At 43.5% G+C, this 10,003-nt stretch overlaps 1 protein-coding gene across 5 annotated transcripts; it reads right to left on the bottom strand.

The window, feature by feature from the left end:
* Positions 1 to 184: 184 nt before the first annotated feature.
* Positions 185 to 9,491, bottom strand: zgc:112982 (uncharacterized protein LOC503771 homolog). Of its 5 annotated transcripts, none has more exons than XM_034571705.1 (12): positions 9,298 to 9,491; positions 9,213 to 9,267; positions 8,338 to 8,375; positions 7,593 to 8,249; positions 6,379 to 7,185; positions 3,180 to 3,352; positions 2,557 to 2,677; positions 2,345 to 2,417; positions 2,068 to 2,204; positions 1,855 to 1,948; positions 1,126 to 1,240; positions 185 to 755 (listed from the first exon to the last, which is right to left on the bottom strand). In XM_034571705.1, the coding sequence occupies exons 3-12, from the start codon at positions 8,364 to 8,366 to the stop codon at positions 742 to 744; spliced, it is 2,220 nt and encodes a 739-aa protein (XP_034427596.1). In that variant the 5' UTR covers positions 8,367 to 8,375; positions 9,213 to 9,267; positions 9,298 to 9,491; the 3' UTR covers positions 185 to 741. The 5 variants fall into 5 exon arrangements, with proteins under 5 accessions (XP_034427596.1, XP_034427599.1, XP_034427597.1 ...); XM_034571708.1 differs by having other exon boundaries at positions 9,213 to 9,257; positions 9,297 to 9,491; XM_034571706.1 differs by having other exon boundaries at positions 9,213 to 9,248; positions 9,282 to 9,491.
* Between the last annotated feature and the right edge of the window lie 512 nt (positions 9,492 to 10,003).

Genomic DNA, 10,003 nt, shown 5'->3' on the forward strand with positions numbered 1-10,003 from the left:
GATTTTAAAACATGTTTGTTCAAATACTGGATTTTTTTTTTATTTTTTTTTTAAATAAAGCTTCTGCAGATGTATTTTCAACTCTTTTCTTTGCAAGATTTAACTAGAACTCTTAACAAAAACACTGATGTAACTGTTAAGGACAAAATAAAGTACAACACAGTTCAATACACTTTCTGGATTTAGTGTTTTTATTTAGACGGGACAAGGAGCAGCAGGTGATGCTCACGTGTCACAGAGGCTGGTTTAATGTAATATCGTTCTGTACAGACACACAAACATCTACAGGTCGTCAAAAAGAAGTGAAACCTTCACATGTACGACGCTGAAAGCTGCGAGTTTCCTGACATCTGAACGATCAGGATCCCAAACTTCACTCGGTCAAAGTGGAGTTTTTCAGTTTCATCTTGACCGATTCTTCGGGTTAATTTCGCTAAGTTGTGATTTAAATGTTAAATACATTCACTTAAGTTTTAAATGAAGAGAAATTAAATGTGAAAGCAAAAAACAGAAAGACGCAAGATCGTGAACCTCCAGCACTGCAGGTTTCAACGTTTCACATTAAATCAAATCCGCTGCTGCCACAAGCATTGTGCCGTCGATCAGAATCAACACTGGCTCAATTAAGCCCAAAATTCAGCACAACAAACTTCAACTGGCTGGTGTTTATGAGACGTGTCATCAGTAAAAAAAAAAAAAAAAATCTGCAACATCCACATGAAATACGTTTCCAACGCCCGGTCACCAGGTCGGACCTGTGAGCAGCAGAGAATCAGAGAGAGGCAGTCAGAGGGATCCAGGGCATGGAGAACAGAACATGGAGAATAGGACATGGAGAACAGAACATGGAGAATAGGACATGGCGAATAGAACATGGAGAACAGACCATGGAGAACAGAACATGGAGAACAGAACATGGAGAATAGAACATGGAGAACAGAACATGGAGAATAGAACATGGACGATGGAACAGGATTGGACCAGAGAGGAAGGATGGATGGACGAGCTCAGGAATGATTAGAAGCTGATGTGTAATGCGTCAACTGGTCAAAGGGAGAATTCTTAATGGGGTAATTGATGGTGACGGTTTAACAGTTTCAGATTTCAGTGGTGTTAATGGTTTACCTGCAGGGTTGTTGCGGTTGTTCTGTCGCCTCATTGGTCCAGCCCGGTTAATGAAGCGATTGTTCCTGCGTTGGGAGCCGGAGTTCGGTCGGAGCGAAGCTCCTCTTCTTGGTACCTAAAACAAAAAGAGAAAAAGACGAGTCAGTTTGATGACTGGATCTGTTTTCAGACATGAACTCTGTAAAACAGTGTGTGTACATGTTGTGTAGTTAGTGTTTGTGAAGCAGCAGCAGCAGGTTGTCGGGTCCCGACTCGTTCACACCAACAGGAATGTGTGGGGAACATCCAGGCGAGGGGCGGAGCCTGTAGAGCAGCAGGAGGCGGAGCCTGTAGAGCAGCAGGAGGCCGGACATGACGTATAAACTCTGCTGTGGAAAGATCAGTGTTGTTGTTTACAGCTCATCCACACCGGCGTCGGCCCTCAGCACCAAAAGATCTGGAACCTCCTCGTGTTTCCAAGTTGACGTCTTCGTCTTCTACGTGTACGGCTCCTCTTCTTCATCCTGAGATGTTTGTGTTCTTCCAGTTTCACGTCCGTCTTGTGTTTTGTTGTCATGTTCCGTCAACTTTCCTGCTGTTTTCTCACAAGGACTCACTGACAGAACTCTTGAGAATATCTGGAGCAACTGACTGACATTTGTGTCCTCACATTAGACGTCAGTGCAGATGCATATATCGTCCCCATCACTCGACTGAAGCGCCACTTTAACACAGTTCTTTAACACTCACCATGTTGCCTTCTTGTCTCCTGCTTTGCTCCTCTGGCCAAGTGGAGAATCTGTCGTCTTCCAGCGGAGACATCTCGTCAATGAACTCTGGCTCACTGACACAAACATGACAACAAGTGGCAGAAGAATGAAGTCATTGAAAGTTAAGATGATAACACTGACCCGAGCGGTTGAGGACCACAGTGATACATGAAACATGAAACCGTTGGCTCACCTGACTTGACCCAGGGGGCGCTGTGACATACTGCCCCCTGGTATTGTGACCGTCACACCCTCCAGTCTCTCCTGCCTCCTCCTCTCCAGGTCGTGCCTCAGGTCCCCCGGGTCTCGCACCAGCTGCTGGTTCAAACCCTGTCACCACAACGTCAGCGCAAAACAATCAACTTGTGGATTCATCAGGAAAATTCCCATAGAACTACAATTATCTCTGCTAATCCACAGTCAGATTTCAGGAAGCCACGGTGGTTTGAGAGAAAGAGTCGTTTACTGACCTGCATGGATTCCAGTCTGGAGAACAGAGGCTCATCGTCATCATGCAGCGACTTCATGTTTAGACTGAAGCCTCTGCAGAGGAGAAAACAACAACTTCCTGTTTCAATATTACTCTTCAGCTTGATGTTAGTGTTTTTTTTTTTGTGGTATGATTCAGACTTCAGCACCAATATATGAGAACCAGTAGAAAACAAGAAACTTCCAGACGCACCGGTTTGAACTGAACCGCTCATCCAGCGTCAGCTCCACCGTCTCCTCTTCAGAGAAGCCACTCGTCTGAGGAACTGAGAAACGCTCGTTCAGGGTGAGGCCATCATCTCTGAAATATTGCTCTGCAAGCACAGACAAGAACACAATTATTTATTTATACATATCCTACAATATAAAGCTACACAAAAACAACGAGCCCGACTGACATATCAATCATATCAGATAATATTGGCAGACATGAGCCTTTTCACAGACATCGATATGGAAACTGTGGAAGAGCCTATAACTTGTTTGTGTTGCAGAAGGAACCATGTGCTGTGTTAGACCAGTGAAAGTTCCATGTGCTTTGCAATCAGTTAAAATAAAATACATTCTGCCAAGATCTATAATAATTGGCCAACTGTTGACCACTGCTTCCACAAAGGAGGATTGTGATATTTAAAAAAAGTCAGGTTTAGCGAACTGATATTTATGATCGTGTGTGATTTGGTGCAGATCCAAATAAGAGTCTGGACTGAGTGAACTTAAATGTGGTTGTATGAGGTGACCTGGTTCCAAAGGTTTAGTTTGTTTCACCATTAAATCCCGACAGGTACAGATAAGACCGGTGGACGCTGTGCTGACCTTTGACATGGTGCACCAGCGTGATGATTTCCTGGGCAAACGTCCCAGTGTGCATGGCCGTCTCTTGATATGTGCCCGAGTGCTCGAGCATGGGCAGGAAGTCGAGACGCTGCCGCCCCACGTTGACCAGATCTAAAGAGAGCTGCCTCTCTGAGGAGTAACACGGCAAGCTGCTGAGGAGGAGGAGGAGGAGGAGGTGGGAGATGAAGGTTAAAAACAGCAGAGAACGACCACACATGATGAAATAATACACAGAAGACAAATGACTTGAGGAGCTTTTATCTACCAGATAAGGTGACTGGGAAACCTCCAGTTTGTAAACACTAGTAATATTCTCAGTGTGAGTCTGAATATTTTAGCTGAAATACTCACACGTATGAGCTAAAGAAGATAAATACAAACAGCTTTACCTTACCCGACACTTACCTTTCACATGATCCACATACGACAGTAACTAAAACACTGTTAACTAGAAAGAGGGAGGTTCAACCTCTAACGCACAAAATCATACGGATTCGTCCTCTTTTAGTGGATGTTTATGTGAAACCAGGATAAACCTCTTTTAAACAGACAGGTGAGTTAAAAGGTCGGGTGAAAGTTCACACTTCTTCTCTTGTTTTTATCAGATCTTCAGTGTGACTCAGCTGGTTCTCAGTTCGAACCACTGATCCTCACAGGGTGGAGATGACTCCAGTCGCCCAACACGATCTTCAGCATTTCATTTGATGCTCGTGTAGTTTTTGGATCCAAAATCTGTGACACAGTTGTTGACGTCAGCATCTTTTCTTCACGACGCTTTGATTTGACAGCATCAACGATTCTGTTCATGGCTTCAAATTCTCCTTTTTGACAGATTTGACAGAGTCTCAACTTCTCCATGTTTTTGCCAATAGATTCAATTCCTTTCCACTGTAATGATGATATTTATCTCTGGGTGTAGAATCCATTTTCTCCTCCCGACGGCACTGATGAAGCAGAAGTTTCCTCCATTTATCTGCATTGAACATTACGTTCATGGCCTGAACTTCTCAGATAAGCAACAGTACGTTTCCAGGATCTTTTGATTTCTCCTCTTCACGGCACAGATGTTGCTTCAATTCCACTTAGGGGCCATTATACTTTCATGGCTTCAATTTCTTCTTTCAAAAAACTGAGGATATTCATGTCTGCAGCGCTGCTCAATTTAGAATCATCCATGATTATATTGACAGCTTTATTTTCTCCTTTTTGTAGATTGTTCATTGCTTCAGTTTCTTCTGGTATGAATTTACATTTATGCTGTTTAACTGAAACAAGAAATGAGTGGTTGGCATGTTTCCTTATTTACCAGCTACTTTGGCTGTCGACAAAGCTGGTGAAGCTCGTTCCATTTCCATCTCAGTTAATTTCACGCTGGACAAGACGACGACTCCTTAGTTGTTCATGTTTTTCTGAACATGCACGTGTGTCTGCAGCCCCAGAGAGAACATGCTTTGGATCCTCTTTCCAAAATGACACTGATTTAACAGTCAAAAATTCCAGGAGCTGATTCCAGTAGCTGCTCATCTGCATCTTCTATCAACTATGAACAGAAACACTCCCAGTTCTTCCACAATTTCCCAACCTGTGCTGTGTTCTTCCAACGTGGCTCATAACCAATCACTGTGAACATGCTCTTAAAAAGCATCGTGTGAAGTCATCTCAGAGATGTTCTCCTCTTCCGTTTACACTCTCAAACCATGGTCGTCTTCTTCGCAGAGCACTGAAACATCCATCCATAAATACTTCCTGGTTCTTGGTTTCTCCTCTTGAGACACGAGTTACGTGAACTTTGATACTTGCACATCTGAACATCCATGTTTTCACAGATCACCCTGGTCTGTGCCACCACTGCTGGAATTCTCCTCTGTAACATACAGGGTGACAATCCTTCCAGGATTTTACGCCTCATGACTTGGACACCGACTGTTCCTCAGATGAGTCAGTGGCCAGACGTCACTCACACGAGGGGCAGCAGGTGCAGCATCGATCAGGAGCTCATACAACGTGATCATTGTTGTCTCATACACAGGTTTCTCGACTAATGATGTTGCTGATCTGCAAAAATGTCTTCTCAAGGTGACACTCCAAAGACTTGTTCTGGAAGTTTACACCAAACTCCACTTTACTGGGTGATGACACGGCAACATTCCTTCAACACCTACTTCTAGAAGAAGTGGTGTTTGAGTGTGTGTCACAGCAGCTTCAGAGTAAAATGACTCGAGTGACGAGGAATCAGTCTGGGTCCGGTCTTATCAAAAGGCTCTTCGAGGTGTCTTTGGTTTCACTTCAGGTCACAGTGACACAGTGTGATGGTCCGTTGCTGCAGCTCACTCCTCCTCACTGTAGAGGGAGATCTTTATATTCTTGCGTCTTCTGGAATCCTTGTGAAGAACCGACATGTGAGATGATGACTGGAGCTTGAATCTGCTGCCTCGAGTGCCGGAGCCTCTCCTCAAATATTGTCATGTGCCTTCTTTCCAACTGATTTCACCAATAAAGGAAGAACTTGTACATTAATTGTGGTCTTCAACCAGAGAAGGTTCCGGCTGTTCAGTCCTGTTCTTGCTCCTTTTCGTCAAGTTTTTGACAAAGCAGAATGTGTCATCCTGAGCTGCTCCGGTTTCCTGTCGGCTCCGTTCATCAGGTCCTTCTTCACCTGTGCATTTTGTTTTCAGGTAACTCTCCCAAAAGTATCAAGTGCTGAGTAGTTCAGTAGAATCAGATGCAGCTGAAATCTCTTTCTAATGAAACCTGTCTCCATTTGAAAAGGTGACGACGCCTGTTCACGACAACATGGTCACTTTCCCAAAGCTCAGCTCCGGATCACTTCCTTCAGGATGAAGAGCATTTCCTGGGTCTTCAGTTTGAACAGCAGCTCTTTCTGGTGCCACGTCACTTTTTCATGTGAGCGCAACTTTACCTTTGTGAGAAGATATTTAGTCACTTGAAGAAACTTCTGCGTGGCATCTTGATTGAGTAAAGCCAAAGCACATAATTTAATTGTGCCAACATCAGTGTTTGGATCAACGACAACCGAATCCAGGTCAATGAAAAGGTCGATTCTCAGTCTCTCACCCGGTCGTTTCTTTCCTCTTCTTGCAGCAGCTCTTCATGAGCTGAGAAAGAAGTGTGAACTTCCACCACTCACCCTTGATAGTTGTAATAAAAAATACTCTACCTGTTCTGGTTAATGGGTCGGGTCATGTCTACTTTGATGGTTAACGTTTCCTCCTTCACAGCGGCCATGTTACTGGTTTTCTTGTCACTCCATCCACGGGGCATTTTGGGGTCCAGGTCATCCCTCAGTAAGTGTTGCTCCAGACTTCGGGGCCTGTCATGTTCCCGCTCTTGAAGTCTGTCTTCTTCTGACCAGCGAGGCCCCCCTTCCATGGGATCCTTGTTACCATCTTCTCTGAAGGGTCGATATCCCAGTCTCTGCTCTCCATGAGGAAGATCTTGGTATCCCTGGGAGGATTGCTGTAAACGTGGTTGAGTCCTGAGTGGTCCGGCCCTTCCGACCTGTCCACGATTAAACCTCCCTCTCCCAGGACGAGGACAACCTCTCCCCCTGGGGTTCAAAGACCCATCTCGATTACCATATCTCATGGTATTTGGTCTGTCTTGCGGCACAGGGCTCCTCCGAGATTCAACATAGTTGGAATCTCTCCAATTATCTTGAAAACGGCGTCCTCTCACGTCTTCCCGATCATCCAACCGTGTGTCTGACGTCCTGAAACGCTCCTGCGAGGAGCCTTGTGGGCGGGGACTCCTCTGTCGATTAAAGTCAAGATCTCTGCGTTTGGCTAATTGTTCCCACTGTGGCAATTTTTTGACATTTACGATACCGTGATCATGTTCAATGACAAGTGGTCTCAAGGGTCGGACATCTCCACGGGGGAGGCTCCCCTGAGTGTCTCCTCCAAACCCATCTCTGGGCGTCTCCACCGAGTAACGCTGTTCCCCAAACTCCTCCTCATTCCTGTACCTGTGACAGCATAAGAGGAGGTGACATGGTTCAACAATGATTCATGGGAATGTCCATCTTCACATCTGCTTTTAAATCTACACTTGACATTAGCTTTGGATTTTTCTCAGTCTTTGTCATAGCAATAGTTACCAATGTGGCAGGATTCTTAAATACTACAGCTGCTGCTCGCATTAACAACTAGAGAACGTACGACAGAAAACATGCAGAAATGTTTAAGAGGCAGCAGAGCCGGCAAAGAAAGAAAACTTCAAGCCATGCAATATGTTAGATTAGTGTTTTGTTTGAAGGAAAATAAGAAATGACGAAAGAGAGTGAAGGATTTTGCTCTATGGAAAATAAAGATGAGAATCCTCTGAATTCTTCCTTCTTGGAAAGTGCTGCGATGCATTTTGCTTGAAATTTACCCAGGGTGATTGGCGTCATCCATTTCTCTCCGTTGCCTTTTAAAGGGGGGGCTCCTCTCTTGATGTGGCTCCTCCCTTTGTCGGTCTCTGTTGGGACCCTGTAAATGCCTCCTACCTCTCTCCCTACCTGCTCCACTTCTTTGGTCGTCTGTTCTCGTAGCAGGACTGAGGTCTCTGAACCTCCCTGGGCCTCTGCCCTGCTCCTCCCTCCAGCCCATCCCCGGCTCTCTCTGTTGGTGAACTGCCTGAGACCTCGGTGGCAACCTTTCCCTCACCAAACTCGGGGGAGAGCGGGGCAACCTCCCCCTGTTATCATAACTCTGGTCTTGAAACCCTTCTCTGCGTCTATCGCTGTCCCCTCCGGCATTGCGCGGTGGCGAAACCCTCCGACCCTCGTAGCCCCTCTCATCATAGTGAGGTGAAGACGCACGGTTGTAAAACTCCTCCACATCTGGACGGCGTTGATGCTCAAGCTGGAAATGGTCATCTGGAAAAGGAGGGGATCTTCTCTGGCCTTCTGGGTACATCTCTTCCCTGTCAAAGCCCCAGTCTTCTTCAGGAGTCTGTCTGAGGCGGTGACTCCTGTTATGTGGATTCTCATCCAGTTCTGCGAGGATTTTATGAGGATCAAAGTTGGATTCCTCCCATGGAAACCTCCTGAAAAAAATAAACTACGTCACTTTGGAAACTGATTAAATTTAAAAACACAAATATATTTGACGTTAAATTATGACAAAGTGTTTACCTGTAGTTAGGAGACCGTGATCGTGACATTCTTTCCACCTTCAAAGAAAGTAGAAGTTTACGTTCAGGTTAACGCTGCAAGAACAGACGGTTAATTCACTGCTTTATCAAGAACCGTCCGTTAACTAAAGACTAACGATGGACTGCCTCCCAATTTATTATCATCATCATTGTCGTTGTTGTTATATCATCATTATGTTATTTCTGTAAAGAAAACTGAAGAATCCTCAAAGTCTGAGGCTGAAGAGCAACAGACAGCAGATATAAAGTTATCCATCTATTCAAGATTAAGATTTGTCTCTAATATTCTGTCTTTATATGCTATTGAGTGACAGCCTAGTTTATTATTAAAGTTAGCAACTTCCTGCATCATATCGCTGTGATGTGTATAAGTTTGATAAGTCATTTACAAAGACATTTCAAACTAAAGCGCTGCACAACTGAACATGAGGAGCAGATTTAAGATATTTCACAATCTTCAACCAGTTTAATTATGTAAATAATAACACAACTGGTTATTACTGTAAACTAATAACTCGTGTTTTCTTTAAGGTTCGACTTTATACTGCTGTGTTGATATTTGTAATCTGCAGTTTAATAAACGTAAATGAACCATTAGTCAATAAGACCTGGAACTACAATAGATGTATATTATTTGAATATAATTCTATTAATTGATCATTACACTGCAGCAGATTAACTAAACATATGTGTTTATCAACCAGGAGAATAATAACCAGGTTAAAGACCTGGAACACTTTATACTTGAGTCACAACTGAAACACATTTGTATGTAATAATACATTTTAATACCATTTAATAGAAACTGAACACCAATGCTAGTTAAGCTAAGCTAACGCTGCGCAGTGCACTTACCCGAGGCCCCGCTAGTGTTGGCTAACGCGGCTAACGCGGCTAACGCGGCTAACGTGAACGTGGCTAACGTGAACGTGGCTAACGTTAGCAAAAGCGAGGACAAGCGCGATAAGACAGCGAAGAGCAAACGTTTGAGACGTCAAATTAAAAACGTGTCTATGCACAGATATGATCCGGATCCGAACAGACGCGCTGACGTTTCCTCTGAAGTTTAAAAATGTCCGGAACCTTCAACACTTCACGTTTCCGTTAAACACCCGGTGCACCACTTCCCGCTGCGGCCTTTTCACAAGAAAACCAGCGGATGTGCTAATCCACAGCTGAACAGCAACAAAATAAAAAACACAGACACGAGTATAATTATATTTATATGTTTGTAAAAGTTCCTCTGTTCAAAGTGTAGCTGTGAACTAAACTAATAATTATTTTGGCAGATTATTTGCTTTTCAGGGTTTTATTATCATATTATTGGATTATTCTTATTGATAAATTAACATGTAAGAGTATTTTCAGGCTTGATTTTACTATTTGAAACTACTTTATTCACTGTTTGGTATTTTAGGGCGTGCATGCTTGTTTATATCTGCAAGTACTTCAGTAAATGATAACAAATATTAAAATTCTATCATAGTATTTAAATTATTTATGTCACGTCTAGGAAATGTATTCTTTTATGACTATGTTTTTATTTGTTTTATGACATTTTGAATGTGTTTTTATTCGTAAAGCTTATTATTATTACTACACCTTCTATGCTCATGCTCTGTTAGAGTACAGTTATGTTTTTTGCC

This window comes from Hippoglossus hippoglossus, chromosome 20 (genome assembly GCF_009819705.1).
Source record: "Hippoglossus hippoglossus isolate fHipHip1 chromosome 20, fHipHip1.pri, whole genome shotgun sequence".
NCBI classification, from domain to species: Eukaryota; Metazoa; Chordata; class Actinopteri; order Pleuronectiformes; family Pleuronectidae; genus Hippoglossus; species Hippoglossus hippoglossus.